Genomic DNA, 19,848 nt, shown 5'->3' on the forward strand with positions numbered 1-19,848 from the left:
AGGCTCCAGACTCATCATGCAGCCCTATGCAGGGCTCAGTCCCACGATCCTAGGATCATGGCCTGAGCTGAAATCAAGAGTTGGATGCTCAATTGACTGAGCCACCCAGGTGCCCCACATTCTTGCATTTATTTAACAAATATCTGTGGGGCATCTGTTTTGGGTACTAGGGATAAATCCGTGTGCAAAACAAATTCCCTGTCCTCCTGGAGCTTATATTTTAGTTGGTGGGGGTGGGGTGGGGCTGGGGAGGAAAGGCAGATAAACAAATGAATAAGTAAAATATATAACAATTTACTTAAGATAAGCTTTATGGGAAAAATAAAACAGAGAATACCAAGGGTCGGGGGGAGGGGGTAGGAATGGGGTTCAATTTTACCTAGATGATTAAGGAAGGCTCATTGCAAAGATACTAATTTAAGCAAAGACCTGAAGGAGATAAAGTACAAAAGGGGTGAAAATTTGGTGAATAGGTAGTGTTTTTACCCCACCCCCAGGTTTTATTGGGGGGTGTAAGTGACATGAAATAAATTGCAAAGTGAGGGGCCAACCACAATAATTCAGGCAAAAGATGATGGTAGCTTGGACAGGGGTGGTCATAGTAATAAGAAGAGTTCCAGATTTAATCTGAATGCAGAGCCAGTGATTGGATCTGCTCACAGATCCAATGCAGGGGTGAGAAAAAGAGGGGAGTTAAGGGTTAGTAAGGGATTACTCCCAGTTTTTTGGCCTGAGTCCCTAGGAGGATGGAGATGCCAGTTACTGAGATGGAAAAGAATGGGTAAAAAGCAGATCTGGAGGGAGGAGAAAAAGCGATGTGTTAATTTTGACATGCCCACTACACATCCAAGTGTAGCTACTGAGTAGGTGCTCTGATGTACAAGGCTGGGATAGAGAAGAGAGCGTGTTTGTTCGCTTCCTTGTTTTACAGCTTTATTAAGTTATAATTGACCTACAATACACTGCACATACATAAATATCGAACAGCATACTACCTAATAAATTTTGGAATTTTTATTTGTGTTTAATATTTAAAGCACAGACGAAAACAACCCAAGTGTCCATTGACAGATGAGTGGATAAGCAAAAAGGTGTGTACATACAATGGAATATTATTCAGCCTTAAATAGGAAGGAAGCTCTGACACGTGCTGTGTATGAATGAGCCTTGAGAACATTATGTTAAGTGAAAAGGCCAGTCACAAAAAGACAAATACTGTATGACTGAGTTTATGTGAGGAATTTAAAGCAATCAAATTCATGGAGACAGAAAATAGAAAGGTGGTGGGCAGGGGTGGGGGCAGGGGTGGGGGCGGGGGGCAATGGAGAGCTATTGTTTAATGGGTACAGAGTTCCAGTTTTGCAACATAAAAAAGCTCTGGAGACTGGTTGCACAGCAATGTGAATCTACCAGACACCACTGAACTTTATACTTAGAAATGGTTGAGATGTTAAATTTTATGTTGGGTGTTTGGTTTTTTTGTGACCACAATTTAAAAACTGCAGTGCAGTGAAACAGAGTGAGAACAGCAAGGTATTTTTGTTTGGTAAGCACAGATTTTAGTTCATACACGTACTGTGCTACTAAATTTGAATCATATATTTAAGATTGAAATTTATTATTTGTGTGAGTTCAGGTCCTCTAAGCCAAGATGGAATTAGACATGAAGGGATTTATTTAATGGGGGAAATGCCTGTGATAGACAAAGGAGACGAAGCAGGAGTAGACAGGGAGAGTGTTCAGACCACAACACAGGTCTCACATTTGAGAAAGAAGACACAGAAGTCTGGAGAGGAAGCTTCTCAGACTATAGCATCTAACAACATTTCAGCCAGGCTGGTGGGGAGTCCCTACGCCAAAGTTGCCCATTAACAAGTCCCTGTGAATGAGATCACTTCTCCTTCCATCTGAGATCACTTCTCCTTCCATAGAAAATAGATGGCCAGGTCCACCACTCACAGGTCTGCCCCTTGAAAAGATTTTCCTGTTCTACTGTCTTCCAGGGCTTCCCACGAATGTGGTTGTAATGCAGCCACTGTCCATTTTTTTTTTTTTGGCTTGTACCCACATTCCAAATCAGCCCATCTCTAAACCAAGCTCAGGCTTTGCCTCCTCTTTTAGCTGATCATGACCCTGTCCCCTCCCCTAATATGGTCATGAGTGTGAACTGGAGTGGGGGTACTGGTGCAAGTGTGGTTGATGACAAGTGGCTGTGGGCTTCCTGCTCATAAAGCTTACTCATGCTCTCTGGTCTTGCTGGGACTCCATCCTGGATGGAACATTTCCATTTTACAATGAGCTGAAGCTGGGCCTGTCCAACTTTATGATTCAGTGGGTCCAACAGAACCCAGGTCATGATAAGCAGGGTTGAATGCATGCATGGTTAAGCATCCCGTCCCTACCAGGGTCTAATAACGGGCCAGGAGCTGTTTCTCAGAGGGCATGAAATTCCCTGATGTGGTCTTTTTCCAAAATCTCAGGTTCTGCATTGTGGTTCTTCCACTGGATATTGCTTTAAGCTTCACACTGCATCTTTTCCCACCACTGATACCTCCAACACCATAGGATCTGCTCTATCATGTAACACAACTGATGGGGCCGTTTGTATCATAGTGTGGACCTGCTGCAGAGTCCTTTCTTGCTCCAGGCCCTCCTGGGACTGGCCTCCATTTGTATCACCTGACATATGAGCATGTTAAGTATTGCTTTTTTTAAAGAAATGTTTATTTATTTATTTTTGAGAGAGAGAGTGCAAGTGTGGGAAGGGCAGAGAGAGGTGGGGGGAGAGAATCCAAAATAGGCTTCACGCTGTCAGGGCATAGCCCGATATGGGGCTCAAACTCATGGACTTCAAGATCATGACCTAAGCCAAAGTTGGTCACTTAACCAACTGAGCCACCCAGGCTCCCCAATATTAAGTATTTCTAAATGTGGTCTGCATTGCTTCTAGAGTGCAGAGAGGTCTACCAGTAGAGAGAAGAAGGTGATGGCAGGGCTCAGCCTCTCTACTGTCATCTCCAGTAATTCCACTCTGGCCCAAAATTTGTGCACCTTACCCCCAAACACAAAAGCTTTTCTTTGGAGTTTAGTGACTACGTGTTGACGCTAAGGCATGTCCCTCGGTGGGGGAAGGCAGCTGACTTCCACTCCAAGCATTTATCACAACTTGTTTTCTAACCACATCCACCCCCACCTCAGAGGAGGAGTTTGCCCATTCTGCCCTCTGCCCTCTTCCATCCCAATGGGAACAGACAGGTAGCTACCCTGCTGCCTTGCCTATCCTTGCCATGACACACACACAATGTAGAAGTTGACAGCATGAACTTTGTGTTCTGCCAGAGCTTGATTCCATTCCTCTGTGACCACGGACAACTCATCAAAGCTACTCTACTGCTCAGTTCCCGATCTGTAAAATGAAGACAGTAATACCAATCTAATAAGACTGTTTTGAGGATTAAATGAGATGATGAGTATGAAAATGTTTGAAGCGCGACATTATTGCTATCCTCACTCCATTTGCAACAGCTGGTTTGAGGGTTCTTTCCCTCTCATTTAACCAGAAGCGAGAGCTGGAATTGCCTGTTCCATACATTCCCCCAGGATACATAATAGGTGTTCAGTGCCTATTTAGAGATGTCTCTTGAGTTTATACCAGTTAATAGTCAGGTTTTTTTCTTCTAGGAATGCAGGATATCGGTATCTGAGAGAAACTGCAGTTAGTATGTATGAAGCATCAGATGGTGAACAGAGTTAGAGGACTCACAGTGAGGTAGGGGAAGGAAGAAGCTGACAAACCGAGTGAACTTTCTGGGTGTATCCTCTATTTGGAGAATAAACAGAATAATAGGTAAGATTACAAGGTTGTTGCAAGGATTTTCACAAACTATGCTTCACATGGTGCCAAGGGCATAGTAAGTGCCGCGCAAACAGTACCTGCTATTATCAGCGCGTTATGAACGATTGTTGAGGAAGTAGGTGACTGCGCTCTGGTCCGCGGGAAGACGGGCGGAGGGGCGCTGGGCGGGGCCTGTGGAAGTCCCGCCCCGCACGCACGCGTCCGGTCGCTCCGGCAACGCACTCTGGAGGTCGCAGCCCGCGCGCCGCTCTGCCGTTCGCACACGGCGCTGTTGGCCTCACTGAGCATTGACAAGGGCCACTTGGGCAGAGTGATGAGTGATGAGGACTCTGAGACCCCTGCCACCGAGTTACAGGGGGGAGAGGAGAACGAGCTGCCTATTATCCAGCTGTGTGGGCTGGTGGAAGAGCTCAGGTACGGCCGGCCGGCTGGCTTCTGGGAGTTCAGAGGTCAATTGTACAACTTCTTGGTCTCACAGCATATCCTGTTCTAGCAGCTGAACAGATGTTACTTCTTTGTCTATAAATAGTGTAGGTCAGAACTGAGGTAATATTAGTAATAGCTACAACTTTTGTTTTTTTAATGTTTATTTATTTTTGAGAGCGAGAGACAGAGCGCGAGTGGGGAAGGGGCAGACAGAGAGGGAAACACAGAATTCGAAGCAGGCTCCAGGCTCTGAGCTGTCAGCACAGACCCTGACGCAGGGCTCGAACTGAGGGGCTGGGAGATTATGACCTGAGCCGAAGTTGGACCCTTAACCGACTAAGCAACCCAGGCGCCCCTATATGTCTATAAATAGTGTAGGTCAGAACTGGGAATATTACCGCTTTTTGGATGCTTGTTTTTGAATGCTTGTTACGTGCAGACTGTTTTGCACGTATGGCCTTCTATAATGGCACAGTAACCCTAGGAAGCGGGCAAGGAAACGGGTTCAGCCACTTTCCTGACATCAGGCAGCAAGTCGGTGGTGATGCTGGGATTCAGACTCAGGTGCCACGCCACAGCCTACCTGGGAACGTGACATGCTGAAAGAAAAAAGGCACTTTGATTTCTGGGGCTTTCCAATGAGCCTTTTCTTTTAATCTTAAAATTCAGCCCATAGGAATTCGCTCAGTAATACATGAAAATACCTAAAGCTGTTCATACATATGTATAGATAGATAGATGCACACACACATAAAACCTGTATGTTGATGTATGAAGAAGTTAAAAAGGTCATAAGCTTGATGTGTACAGGATAAACTAGGTCTGTCATCCCTAATTGCTCAAGAACCACCTGTTCAAAGGTTTTCCACCATTTATAATAATAAACCTCTTGTGGATGCTTCCATCTCTTGAGTGCTGGAAATAAAAGCTGAGAAACAGGGGCGCCTGGGTGGCTCAGTTAGTTAAGCATCTGGCTTCAGCTCAGGTCATGGTCTCATGGTTTGTGGGTCTGAACCCCACATTGGGCTCCGTGCTGACAGCTCAGAGCCTGGAACTACTTCTGATTCTGTGTCTCCCTCTCTGTCTCTGCCCCCTGCTTGTGCTCTCTCTCTCTCTCAAAAATAAATAAATATTAAAATAGAAAACTGAGAAGTATAAGCCAAAGGGAACATCTGAAGACTGTGGATGTATAGTAACTTCACACCTGTAGTAATTCAGAAGGAACTTTACAAATGGGTTAGAAGATACTTGAAGGTGAATTTGTAGCTTCATCTCAGCAACAGTTTTCACCATAATCCCTGTTCTCAATTTTGTGGCTCATTAGGCAGATTAAATTTTTTTCATATTTATTTATTTATTTTTTGAGAGAGAGAGAGAGAGAGAGAGAGAGAGAGAGAGAGAGGAAGAGAGAGAATCTCAAGCAGTCTGTGCACTGTCAGCACAGAGCCCGATGTGGGCCTCGATTGCATGAACTGTGTGATCTGACCTGAGGCAAAATCAAGAGTCAGATGCTTAACGGACTGAACCACCCAGGCACCCCGCATTAAGCAGATTAAAAAAAAACCCAAATACTTAAATAGCACTTATCAGGTACCAGGCACTGTTCCAAAGGTTTTGCATTTCTTATTGCAACCTTAAATAATGAGTGCTGTTATTATTCCCATTTTACAGATGGGGAAATTGAGGCACCAAGAAGTTAAGTATCTCTCAAAAGGTCCTGTGTAGCTAGTAAGTTAAATGCTAGTGATTTAGGGTTTGAACTCTCATCAGTAGAACTTACTCACATACCCTCTGTCTTGCAGTTATGGAAACTCTGCTCTCAAAACTGAGACAGAGATGTTTGAGAAATATTATAATAAACTGGAGCCCAGGGATCAGCAACATCCACAGTTATCAGAAATTAAAATCACAAGAGCAGAATTTGCACAGGTATGCAGAATTTGCACAGGAGACCTGAGAATTATTTTCTTCTGTTTGTCCCTTTCGATGCAAGTGGTATCTGTGTATCTGCCTGTGGCGTGCCCTCTTTGGCCAAGTTGCATATGATTTTCTCCCTGTTCTACTTTTGGTCCTTCCTTCCCAGGGTTTCTCTTTCAAGTGAGTGTGAAGGGAATCAGGTTCAATTAATAGTGGACTGACTCTCCCAGAGTAACTTTGTTTGAAATAATTCTCTTAACTTGGGGGGCTCAAATGTTTACGAGCCCCATCTAGCCACATATAGGAGGGAAGTGGGTCTGCATGGGCACGAGAGAGTTCCTCCCTTGTCTAAAAGTTCCAGTCAGGTGGCCTGGTTTGGCCAGAGCAGCTGATTTTACAAGAGAGGCTGGGAATCTAGATTATTTTGGTGGAATCTCCTGCTTTTCAAACGTGGGTAATTAACTTTGAAAATATAAAACTGTATGTAGATCTTTTGAAAGGGCCAAATAATCTCACCTTTGGGGCCACACGTTCCCTGGGCCGTCTGCTGGTTACCTTTGGCTTCAGTGTGTAGGAAATCAAAATATTTTTGTCTGTTTGGTTCTTTTGCTGAATACTGCGCCCCCAGATGTAATTTCTCCTCCATGTTCAGTTTAGGAAGGACTGAACTCTGGGGCTTCCCCTGACACTGACTTGAATGCTAGTCTATAGCAGGTTCACAGTCTTTCCACCCTCAAGACACTTTCCCTTATTCATATTTCAGTTCATTATCACACAGAGGCCTTTGAATTATTTAGCAGAGGGCCTTGGGTTGGCTTGGGAAACAAAACATCACCTCAGGCCTAATATCCCGAATCCTTTCACATTGAGATTGTTCTCCCTGGCTGTCATTTGGAGTAATTTCTAGCCAATTTGAGTGGTCATTTTGATGCCCAGCTTGAGCATCACTTCCTACTTGACAATGGCTCTGTTTTTCCTGTATTACAGTTACGAGGCAGGTACAGATCCAAATCCCGCGTAGGTGTGGACCGTGCGATAGGCCTCAGTTACGACCAAAAATGTGAGCTTGTACTAAAGGAGCTGGATGACATGAAGGATGAAATAAGGCACATGAGAGCAAATGCTGAACGAGATCTGCAGCACCATGAGGTATACCTTTTCCTCTGTAGCCCATCCTACCTGGGCTCCCCAGTTCCACTTCATCGAGTAGTACCCATAGTATGTTCATATAACTTTTGTTATTTTCAAAGAAACACAAGTAGGAGAACACAATTTTAAGGCCTACTTTCAAGGAATTTATCGCCTGCCTGAGGAGACAACAAATTTTAAACTTAAAAAATATTTTTTTAATGTTTATTTATTTTTGAGAGAGAGAGAGAGAGAGACAGAGTGCCAATGGGGGAGGGGCAGAGAGAGAGGTGGACACAGATTCTGAAGCAGGCTCTAGGCTCTGAGCTGTCTGCACAGAGCCCGATGTGGGGCTTGAACTCACGAACTATGAGATCATGACCTGAGCCGAAGTCGGACAGTCAACTGACTGAGCCACCCAGGCGCCCCAAAATGGAAAATTTTAAAAATGCACACATGTAGAGAGACTAGCATAATGTACTCAACAGCCACATGCAACAGTCATCAACATATGGCCACCCTTGTTTCCTCCATATCCCTACCAACTCCCCTCTCATGACAGGCGACTGGGCTATTGTGAAGTGATAATACTTATTGCTTCATTTACTTATGGATATTTAAGTATGTATCTCTAAGACCTGGATCCTTTTAAAAAATAACCATAATAACCATAAATACCATTAAAAATATATAGTAATTCCTTAATAATATAAGGATTTTGAGGTTTAAGTCAATGGATTGGATGAAAAATCCTTTAAGTCACCTTCTGTGTGTAGCATACAAGACCATGGTCCGTGTCTTCTTGGAGACCAAAACGGTCAGTTTTCCTCCAGAGAAGAAACATCACTGTTAGTTCAGTTGCCCATGGGATGTAGTTGTTGGCTTGCATTAGAGAGCAATATTGTATGAAAAAGAGATATTTCTGCTCTATTTCTAAATTTTTCTATTTTCTATTCTTAGAAATTTTTAAAAATTTATTTTTACTTATTTATTTTAAAACAGTTTAAAAAGCTTATTTATTTTGAGAGAGAGAAGGAGAGAGAGGGCACAAGTGGGAAAGGGTCAGAGAGAGAGAGGAAGAGAGAGAATCCCAAACAGCCTCCACACCATCAGCACAGAGCCCTATGCAGGGCTTGAACTCATGAACTCAAGAGTCAGACGAAATCAAGAGTCAGATGTTTAACCGACTGAGTCACCCAGCTGCCCCTATTTTTATTTTTTTGAGAGAAAGCGTGCATATGGGCAGAGGAAGAGGAAGAGAGAGAATCCCAAGCAGGCTCCATGCCCAGCACAGAGAGCCTGATGCGGGGCTTGATCTTACAACCATGAGATCATGAGTTGAACCTAAATCAAGAGTCAGACACTTAACTGATGAGCCACCCAGGTGCCCCAAATTTTTCTTTTCTTTTCCTTTTTCTTTTTTTTTCTTTCTTTTTTTTTTTTTTTTTTAGAGAGAGAGGGTACAAGTAAGTGAAGGGCAGAGAGAGGGAGACAGAATCCCACAGGGAGAGAGAGAGAAGCAGGCCTCACCTGAAGCAGGGCTCATGCTCACCCGAAGCAGTGCTCGAGGTCACCCAAGGCAGGGCTCGAACTCACAAATTGTGAGATCATGACCTGAGCGGAAGTCAGATGCTTAACTGACTGAGCCAACCAGGTGCCCACATTTTTCTGTTTCTAAATGTGGGCACACAAAGACTCACATTCATTGCCTCCAGAGGGACAGATCAGTAGACTCATGCCTTTATTGATGGAATCATCTGTACCACATAGACCTATCCTTTCCTCGCTCTCTCCCTTCCTCTTGCCCTCCCCCCACTCTCCTCTCTCTTTCCAAACATGCATTGTTGAATTTTAACATGCTAATGTGGGCTTGAGTGGCCAGAGAAGACTTTTTCGAGGAGATGGGACTATACCCAGGGCTTGGCATGGCCTTGAAGAATGATGAGGAATAGAGAACAGGAACAGGAAAAGAAGGGTACCCTAGGTAAGGTGAATGACATGAGCTAGGACTTGGAGGTGGGAATTAACATGGCAAGTTCAAAACATTGAGGGGACTAGTGTGATTACAGAAGAGGCTGCTTTGGGGGATGTATGAGGAAATCGGGCCTGAGTAGGGCGGTGAGACCTTGGAATCCAGGCAGGGGGCTTTATCTTTGATGTCTTAGAAAGCATGACCCCAGTAAGGATGGCTGAGCAAGAGAGTGACATGTTGAAAGTGGCATTGAAGGTGGATTGAGTTCTGGCATGTGAAGATGACGGGGAGGGAAGGGGATGGCCAGTGAAGGAAGATGCTTTTGCTTCTTGGTGCCCAAGGTCAAAACCTGAACTAAGATGATTTGCTCTGCAGCTACAGATAACCTTTTATTCTTTCAAATAATGTGTTTTTATGTGTTTGTGTTTTCTTATTTAAAGATAATGTCTGTATTGTAGCAAAATTTGAATGTATAGGTAAGCTGAAAGAACATTTGTAACCATCCACAGTGTTACCACCTGGAGGTAGTGTTGACTGTTGTGTTTATCTCCTAGAGTTTAGATTATTTTCTAGGCATATATGAATTTCTTTATAAAAAGTATCATATTATTTTATAAACTGTATTTTGCACTAACTGTCTTTTCATGTCAATACATATATTCATTTATAATGTCTTTTTTCAAATTTTCAAATTACCGTTACAGAAGTGTATGGTAAGGGTGTTTGTCTTCCGGGGCACCTGGGTGGCTCATTTTGTTGAGGGGCCGACCTCAGCTCAGGTCATGATCTCACACTGCATGAATTCGAGCCCCACATCAAGCTCTGTGCTGACAGCTCAGAGCCTGGACCTGCTTCGGATTCTGTGTCTCTCTCTCTGTCCCTCCCTTGCTCATGCTCTGTCTCTCTCTGTCTCAAAAATAAATAAAAACATTAAAAAAAAAAAGAGCATTTGTCTCCCTAGTAATCCATCTCTCCAGATGTGACTATGGCTAATGTTTTGGTGTATATCCTTCCAGATGTTTTTTATATCCTATCCTATCACATTATATTAATGTTATAATTTTTAATAAATAATATTTCAGATATGGAAATATATATGTACAGAGATACCGGAGGCACTGTTTTTGTTTGTTCACTCCTTTTTTATGGACACCCCCTTTTTTATGGCCTTTTTTTTTAATGTTTGTTTATTTTTAAAAGAGAGAGACACTGGGGTGCCTGTGCTTAACCAACTGAGGCACCCAGGTGCCCCAGAGGCCTGCTTTTTAATAATAACATTGATATTGTCAAATTTGTATCTTACAGATATCTTCCTAAGTTTAAGAAGAAACGTGTTAGGACGCAAAGAGGTCTGGGAACCTAGGTTTCCTTAGAGGGAGATATCCTTGAGGATTTTTGGAAACTGTTCTTTCTTTGTTCTGACTCCTCCAGGCAATCATTGAGGAAGCTGAAATGAGATGGGTTGAAGTCTGCAGAGCAGTGCATGAGTTTAAAAAAGATGTTCTAAAAACTATATCCAAGAAGAAAGGGAGTATTTTGGCCACTCAGAAAGTGATGAAGTACATTGAGGACATGAACCGCCGGAGGGTGAGTTGACAGGAGGCTGGGGCTTAGCAAGGGAGAATAGATTCATCAGATGATGACATTAGAATGATCCATGGGAAGCAGCCCCACTCCATTTGGTCCACCGTAAGACCATAAATGCTGTCCACATATGTAGATTTATTGCATCACTACCACTGTGTGTCTTAAAATGCAAGTTTATCAAGGCTAAAATCAATCAGGCAGGATGAATATTAATAATATCTCAGACTGTTTTTTTTTCTTTTTTATTGTTACTATTTGTTTCAAGATCTGATATGTTTTCTAGAGATAGGTGATGAGAACCTATCTAGTCAGGTGACTGCATAAATCTCAAGCTCTTCAAGTTCCATTATTTATAAGGAGACATAAAATTATGTTCCTTCACTTTCAAAGATCTTGTAGCATGTCAAGCTTAGGATCCTGGACATATGTAGGGTTATTATCCTTAATGTGTTATAAGTGATAAAAATTATATAAACTACCAAGAGAATAAGAGACCAAAGAATCATAAAATCATTTTGGTCAGGAATGGCCCCTGTACCCAAATGATAAACCCAAATTATCTTGAATTTAAAAGCAATAGAAAATTTGCATGGCACAGACCCAGGTACCTCTGCTTCTTGGTCATGAGTGAAGTGCTACAGCCATGCCAGTGGGGGTAAGAAGACCTAAAAATAAGTGACTGAATGTTAGGTTCAGTGTTTAGTTTGCAGCCCCAAACCTACCAGCTTTTCAAACCAACAGGGCAGAAGAAGAGACATGGATTAAAGTTTATTTGTATTTTTTAGGATAATATGAAGGATAAATTATGTTTGAAAAATGTTTCTCTCAAAGTGCAGAGGAAAAAGATGCTTTTACAATTGAGGCAGGTATGTGGCTCTTCCTTCCTGCCTCCCTTCCTCTCTCTCTCTCTCTCCACACCCTTCCTTCTCTCTTCCTTCCTTCTTTCCTTCCTTCCCACCTTCCTTCCTTGTTACTGTGATGTATCACTGTAATGTGTTCCCAAAGATGATCATGTCCTAATCCCTGGAATCTGTGAATCTGTTACCTCACGTGGCAAAAAGATTTTGCAGATGTGATTAAGACAAGGATCTTGAGATTTTCTTAAAATAATCTCCCCTTGACTCAGAGGGAGATTATCTTGGGTTATCTGAGTAGGTCCAGTATAATCACAAAGGTCCTTGTAAGAGGAAGACAGGAGAGAGAGATGTGTTAACGGAAGCAGAGATCAGAGTGATGAACTTTTAAGGTAGAGGAAGTGGTCATGAACAAAAGAGTGCAGGCAGCCTCTAGAAGCTGGAGCAGACAAGGAAACATATTTTCCTTGAGGGCCTCCAGAAGGAGAGTGGCTCTGCCAGCACCTTGATTTCAGCCCAAACAACCATTTTGGATTTCTGTCCTCTTGAGCTAGAATATAATGGATTTTTGTTTTAAGCCACTATGTTTGTGGTGATTTGTTACAGCGGTAATAGTAGACTCATACAGTTACTGTGCTGGCAGATCCATAGACATAGTTGCCTTGAGCTTGAAAGACCCTCATGACATACTTGTTGACCCTTTTGGGGAACGTGGCTGGGAGGCACAGGTACAGTGTGCTTTGGGTGTCTTTGCGACAGACTCTACGGGCTCCTGATTAAAGGCAGTAAGGCAGACCCGCATGGGGCCTCTAGAATGTGATTCCATGGCTCCATCCTCTCCTAGCTCAATATATTTTTAACTAACTTGAATATGGGCACTGATGGCATGTGCATTAGAGGTGACCGCTGACAATGACACGAAGTTGTACAGGAGAATTAACATGTCTGGAACTCTTGCCTGATTGACTTGGGATCCCCAAAGACAACAAGCTGGAACATCTTTAACAGCACAAAGTGACTGAAGACAAATTTAAGATCCTCCATTTTGATCCCCTAAGATAACTGCACAGGCACCACATGGCTTAGCCCTCGAGTCCCGGATAAAGTCAGCCCAGCTGGAGGTGATGCTGTGGCCTGGGGGGCACCCAGAGAACCACAGTGCTCCACGGAGAAAGAGGTGGGCTTGCTCCTCTTGTTCTGAGCAGCCCGGACCTGGAACAGTGCATCTCGGGGAGAGCTGCACGCTTGGAAGAACTGGTCATCTAGAGCCCACCCAGGAGAGGGAGCCGGAGAGCAAGGGGAACAGAGGAGGACCCAAGAAGAACCGGGAGGGCCAGCTGTTGTCTCCAAGTATGCAGGCAACTGTGGGAAGGAGAGAACACACTGCTCTGGAGGTCCCCAGTGGGGAGTGAGGGCTGGAGTGGCGGTGTCATTGAAGGATATTTGAGATGAGTGTAAGAAAAAATGTGGCCCCGGCTGCAGTGCCAAAAATAGAGAGGAGCTGCCTCCAGAAACGATTCTGGTACTCCAGGCTTTGTGCAGGCCCAGGCATCCTGGAAGACGGATTGACGTGTGAGAGAGGAAGGGCATGGATGACTTTTAGCCTAAAAGCCACTGCCACACAGGACTGACCCTGAGGTGGCCCTGCTCTCGGGAGCTCACGGATTAGCAGGGAGTGGGGATGGTAGGAAAAGGCTTCATGTGTAACTGGTATCCAGAGGTAACAGCAGTAGGGACCGAGGAGCCACAGGGGGAATTCTCCTGGTGTGGAAGATGGTTTGGGAGTATTTGAGCTGAAGGATGGGTCATTACTGGGGCTTCAGGAAATTTTTCTTGTTGTTTTGAGGGAAAGGGAAGAAGCCTTCTAGGAGGTAGTAGAGCGTGAGTAGAGTGTAGGGGTGAGGAACAGTTCCCGAATTTGGCTCTCACCTGCCACAAACATAAGATGGCCTAGACCTGGTGAGGCAGGTAAGGTGGGCCAGGTCAGGGAGGGAACCCTCCCTGATACAACCACAGTACAAAAACGTCACATGAACACAGGAAGGGAATTTATGGGCTGCTGGTCCTGGGTTTTCCAGGTTAAAAACAACTTTTATATGGTCTCCTTCCTACTTTTCCTTCATAGCACTGTTTAGGCACTACCTCTTGTGGGAAACCCTTACTGACCCAGGCTTCCATTCTTCTCTGGCCTGGCTGAGGGGCTTCTGTGTGCCCACTGCCCCTCCCACTATACCACACAGTGACCTGTTTGTGAACCCTGGTTGAATGTGTGTTCCTTGAGGCCAGGGAGTATTGTATTTATTCAAATCTCTACCCTAGTGCCTTGTTCCAGTCCTGGCACCAGGCAGATCCCCAGCCTGTGTTTGTTGAATGACTAAATGATGACCAATTTTCAGAATTTCATCCATAATTACAAGATGTGAGTCATATTTAGAACTCACAACCTCATGTCGTTTTTTTCTTCTTTCTGAGCTGTAGAAGGAGGAGGTGGGCGAGGCCCTCCATGACGTTGATTTTCAGCAGCTGAAGATCGAGAATGCTCAGTTTTTAGAGACCATTGAAGCAAAGAATCAAGAACTGATCCAGCTAAAGCTGGCATCTGGAAACACCCTGCAGAGACTCAATGCATACAAAGTAAGGTCCTCCCTGATGCCCAGGTCGCTGAGGCCTCCCACAGCCACCTTGCCAGCCACAGTGAGGTTCCCAGACACCACTGCAGTTTTACAAAAGGCTTGGATCCCCTTCATTTACTGTTGCTCCCTGATTTCTCTTGACAAGCCGTTTCTCTTAAAAACTCGAATATTCCCACAACCCTAGCTGTGCATTGGAACCACTCAGAGAGCTTTTTTTTTTTTTTTTTTTTTTTTTTTTAAATGTACAAACACCCTAGTCCAATCCTGGCCAAATGAGTTAAGGGGTGAGGGTGAGGGCCATGCGTTTTGGTTTTTTTTTTAATGCCCCAGATGATTTATATGTACAGTGAGTTTTGAGAACTAACCGCATTTAGGGCCCTGTTTAAGCCTGTAATAAGCACTTCCCTACTTAAAACCCTCCAGAAGAAAACTCTCTTAGCTAAAAATCAGAAAACTAATAAATAATTCCTCATCCCTACAGAACCTTTTTGGGAGAGAAAGAGGTACTATTAATAATTAAGCAGGGATGATAGCCATGACTGTCCAGTCACCCTGCTAACAATTGTTTCATGCAGCAGTCAGCTAACTGGCCAGTGTATCCTGCCCACTGGCCTGTGAGCAAAGAATGGTTTTTATAGAAGAACATCTATAACTGATGTTATAGACAACACCATCTTTGAAACCCAATTAAGTAAAATTGGTTTCTCCTCCAGAAATTCCATTCTACTCGTTAGTAGACCTCTATTCCAAAATGTACTTATTATATTTTAAATTTCATCAATAAAACATTTGTAGAAATTTGTTTTTTCTTTTGTTAATATAAGTAATTACATAATATCCTCAATTTTACCTCTTGGCCTGCAAAGCTTAAATATTTGCTATCTGGGGCACCTGGGTGCCTCAATCAGTTGAGTGTTTGACCTGATTTTGGCTCAGGTCATGATCCCAGGGTTGTGGGATCAAGCCCCATGTCAAGTTTCTCACTGAGCATGGAGCCTGCTTAAGATTCTCTCTCTCCCCTTCTGCCCCTCTCCCCCACTCACGCTCTCTCTCTCTAAAATAAAATAAAATTTAAATTAAAAAAATTAAAAGAAATAAATAAATATTTGCTATCCAGCTTTTACAGAGCAAGGCTGCTGACCCCTAGCCTAGTGCCCTGGTGACAATGGTGGCTACAGGCTTCAGGTAACTCACGGGTGGTCTTCATTTGGCCCACACAGTGTCATTTTAAAATGTAAATTTGGAGATGTTTAGATTAGACTGTTAAGTTTGTCCAACATTTTCCTTTTACAAATGAAAACCTTGAGGCCCAAAGAGAAAATGATTGCCAGGTTCAAGCAACAAGTTTGTGACAGGGCTGGGACTCCTAGTCCGGTACGTGTCCCACCTAACCCAACTGCTTCTCCCTGGCATAAAGCATGTAGACAGCATTGTGCTGGCATTTTGAAACTCATGTGTCATCCATCTGCAATAGATCATCCATTTTGATCTTATCTCATCAGTAGTTAGCTTATCTGATCACTGTTATTTCAAGATGAAGCCAATCCCCTTGACTCCCAGGCCCTCACTGGTAGAAAGCTGGGTAGTACGTGGTTGCATCACATTGGATCTTGATCTTATCCCATGGAATCAACTTAAGTAGCACAGAGCCTGTCTGGTCTTGTGTAGAAAAGCTAGGGGTTTGGAGTGGAGCTACTGGTTTATAAAATGAAACTTCCAGGTCCAGGGCCTGAGCTCTTTAGGACAAGTGTCAATGCAGAGGACAAATCGTTGGCCGTACCCATGCAGCAGCAACACAGGCCACAGTGAGTGGGATGGGAACTATTCTGGCCAGAACCCTAGAGGCCATCATTCCTGCAGGCCTGTTTCAAATAATAGTAAGCAGATGGTGGAGCTTGGGAGGAGGTGCCTACAGGAATCCTACAGTGGACTCAGTGACAGGTTGAGGGAGGAGCCGGCTCATTTTTTCCATGTCTCAGTTGTTAGGTCTCCTAGGAGAAATGGAGGCAGAACAACTGTTGAGTTTTGGAGTCCTACCTCACCTGAGTTTGAAGGGGTATTCCACTAGGGACCATGGGTATGGTGCCTCACCTCTCAGAGACAGATTTTTGCGACTCACCACCAGGATAGAGCTCTGGCTGGCCTGCGCCATGTTCCTAGCACCGAGGACAGTGCCTGGCCAAAGCAAGTGCTTAGCCAGCATTGTCAAAGGAGCTGCTAGCAATTCAGGTGTGTGTTTAGAGGATGGTGGGTTGGGGAGATGGTGGTGGCAGGAGAGACCACTTTCATATAAATATCAAACACCCAAGTGTAAGACCTTGTGAAAGCATGAAAATAGCTATTACCAGGTGTTCACTTCAGCAGCTCATATGCAGAATAACTGTTACCAAACATACCAAGGACCTGTGGCATGCCGGGCACCAGTCTAAGTGCTGAGGGTATAGATGCGAAGGAAACAGACACGGCCTCTTCTGTGAGTTTGGTCCAGGAGCCTCAGCCAAAGGGGTACCTTTTTCTCTGACTTTATGCCGTCAAGCTCTCCCTGGTAGAATCTAGTAGAATATAAGTGTATGATGACAGCTGTGATGTGTCATTCCTAATTGACTATAAACTAGTGATCTCCATGTAAACTAGTGCCTTGTGGTCAGTAGAATTCCAAGATGTCCCCCAAGACTCCCCACCCCCCGGTGTATATACCCTGTACAATCCCCAAGGCTGTGGGTGTGATGGATTCTGTTATTAGGTTCTGTTCTATGATTACATAATATAATATGGCATAGTTGACCTTAAGATAGGGAGATTATTGAGTGGACATGACCTAATCATATGAGCCCTGTGAAAGCAGAGAGTTTTGTCTGTAAGAGGAAGTCAGAGATTTGAAGCACTGGAGGGAATTCTCTAAGCAAGAAGTTCTCCATGGCTGGCTTAAATATAGAGGGACCTTGTGGCCGCCAGGATAAAAACAGAGACCTTAGTCTTACAATTTCAAGGAGATGCATTCTGCCAACGGTCTGTGAGCTTGGAAGAGGACCCCAGATGAGAGCCAGCCCTGGCCAACATCTTGCTTTCAGCCCCACGGGACCCTACCTGGGCAGAGAATCGAGCCACACTGTGCCTGGACTCTGTCCTATAGAAACTGAGATGATAAAAGGGTGTTGTTTTATGCCACAAAATTTGTGATAATTTGTTACACAGCAAGAGAGAGCAGATGTACCTTTTTAGAAGTAGCCACCTTAAGTGACCAGCGTCCCGCTCAGCATCACAAATTGCTGTCCTCACACCTTGAGGGCCCTGCCCCACTGGAGCCAGGGACTGCCTTACAGGTGCCCTTGCGGTCCTTCCTTTCCTGCCCTGTCTCTCTGTACTGCGGGGTTAGTGCCTTCCCTCTGCTCTCCTTCTCTCCCCTGTGACCTGCTGGTTTGCAGTGAAGTCCTACGCTGCCCCCCACTGCCCCACAGCCCACCCCCTCAGTCTGGTCTCTGACCCATGGCACTTTCCTAGGCAGAGCAACTACATGCAGAAGGTGGAGCAGGAAATGAGCCTTAGAGAAGGGAGGTCTGGCGAGAAGAGGAACAAGGAGGGTGGTGGCCCCCAGTGCCCCGAGTCCCCCAGGCACATGGCTCTAGGCTTTTCTGCCTGCTCTAAGATTTGATACTTTGGACATAATGCCCCAGCACCCTCCTCTCCCAGGCTTTTCCTTAGCTCGGCATGTTCTTCCCTCCCCTCTTACCTAGACACGCTTGATATAACCCTTCAGCTCACTTTCCAGCATCCTATCCCCCAGGGAAATTTGACCGCTGTCCTCCCCTTCTTAGGGCTCAGTGCAGTTGCAGTTTTACTTTGTTTCTTACGCCTCCATGTAGCCCCCAAGCCGGCCTCTGGGTGGCATGACCTAGGTCGTTGTGCTGGCCAGTGCCTGGTGCTGGGTAAGCGGAGTCTCAGAACTTGTTGAGCGATCCCCTCAGAGTCGCTGGATTCTGTCCCTTGGCCCACTCTTCAGCCCAGCAGAGTGTGTCCCAACTACTCCAGGCTGACTCCTGCTGGGAGACAAAGGTGCAACGGAGGCAAATCTTGAGAAGCAGGAGCCTGGGGGGAGCTGGTGAAAGGTAGCCGCAGGTGATGATGGGAAGCTGCAGGGCAGCCCGTGCAGGAGTTGATGATGCCAGCAGGCCCAGCTCGGACAGGCATTGGAGACAGATGGAGTCCATGGAGCCCATGGGTTCAGACCCTGGTTAACCTCTTGTCTCTACGACCTTGGGCAAATTTGTTTCACCCTCTTAGGAGTCAGTTCTTTCACCTATAAAGTGGGATAATGGCACCTACCTCAGGGGGAGTATCTCTCTCTCTTCATCTAGTAATGGCAGCTGTTTGTGTGAGTGTCGTCAGGCACCATGCTCAGCACTCTGCCATGTTTATCTCCCTTAAGCCTCTCCCCACAGCCCTGTGAGGCGACCATGTTTAGAGAGGTTCCAGGACCTGCCCAAGGTTTCTTTTAGTAAATGGTGGGGCAGGGTTTGGATCCTGGTGTGTCTGGCCACTCTGCAGGTCTTCACCTCCCCCTCCCATCTGGGTGCTGGCATTCTAAAGATAGGGCTGCTGTGAGAAGGGCAGCCCCAAGTTCCTGGACAGTCTCGTATTGTCCTGCTTAGTACATGTCCTGTAGTCCTGAGCGATCATCTTTGCTAAAGACTTGCTGTGTTGTTATATTTCAGAGCAAGCTACAGCGATCAACGGAAATGTCCATCCATCTGGATAAGGAGATCTTGCTGAGAAATGAGTTACTTGAGAAAATTGAAAGCGAAACCCTACAAGCAGAGGAGGTAGGAGAGGGCAAAATGTGCTGTTTCTGGTGTTTGTCTCCTTCTGTCTACAAGGGCTTGAGCCAGTGCACACCAAGACCCAAACCACCTTGGTTTTTGTCTAGAAAAGCCTAGACCGTAAGTCAAAAGAGCTCAGGGCCATCGAAAAGAAGAAATGGCACCAGGAACTCACGGCCCAGTAGTGTTGGCATTTTATTGCTAGGTTAGGGTCTAGAGTCAAAAATCACGTAGAAAGCATGAATCAGTCTAGAAATCATGTAGAGTCCAGATAACACTCGAGAATTCCTTAAGTGACCCATAAAGTATCATATTCAAAGTGTTTTGTATACAACCTCACAAAAAGCGTAGAATGCGTGTAAAAATCGGTATGAGAAAAAGTACACATGCCAAAATATAGTGTTCTGTGTAAAGGAGAGAAAGTTCTTTAAACATGTAGTTTTTTACTCGGTATAGAGGATGCTGGGATGATGGTCACAGTGTGAAAAGATGTGAGCCCCTTACATCTACATTGTGAGTTAACACTCTCACTATTTTGCTGAGTGCATACAGTTGAATTTTGGCAAGTTAAATACATGCAGGATGTGACTCAGAGGACCTTTTTGGAAAGATGGGGGAAAGAGCATCAGCTTTGGTGTTGCCAGGTTCTAGCTTTGAA

At 44.8% G+C, this 19,848-nt stretch overlaps 1 protein-coding gene across 2 annotated transcripts in view; it reads left to right on the forward strand.

Moving 5' to 3' along the window:
* The first annotated feature begins 4,053 nt into the window (after nucleotides 1-4,053).
* The window catches only part of CFAP263 (cilia and flagella associated protein 263), a 28,502-nt gene continuing 12,707 nt past the window's right edge, over nucleotides 4,054-19,848 (forward strand). The window contains exons 1-7 of one of the 2 annotated variants that reach the window (XM_040498167.1): nucleotides 4,055-4,270; nucleotides 6,085-6,211; nucleotides 7,187-7,348; nucleotides 10,731-10,886; nucleotides 11,672-11,752; nucleotides 14,219-14,374; nucleotides 19,086-19,193. In XM_040498167.1, coding sequence (XP_040354101.1) covers nucleotides 4,170-4,270; nucleotides 6,085-6,211; nucleotides 7,187-7,348; nucleotides 10,731-10,886; nucleotides 11,672-11,752; nucleotides 14,219-14,374; nucleotides 19,086-19,193 — 891 coding nt within the window. In that variant the 5' untranslated portion in view covers nucleotides 4,055-4,169. Of the gene's footprint in view, nucleotides 4,271-6,084; nucleotides 6,212-7,186; nucleotides 7,349-10,730; nucleotides 10,887-11,671; nucleotides 11,753-14,218; nucleotides 14,375-19,085; nucleotides 19,194-19,848 lie in introns of both variants that reach the window. The other variant, XM_040498168.1, reaches the window with a different exon arrangement.

The sequence above is a fragment of the Herpailurus yagouaroundi genome, unplaced genomic scaffold, assembly GCF_014898765.1.
Source record: "Herpailurus yagouaroundi ecotype Mexico unplaced genomic scaffold, PumYag 190, whole genome shotgun sequence".
Classification (NCBI taxonomy): domain Eukaryota; kingdom Metazoa; phylum Chordata; class Mammalia; order Carnivora; family Felidae; genus Herpailurus; species Herpailurus yagouaroundi.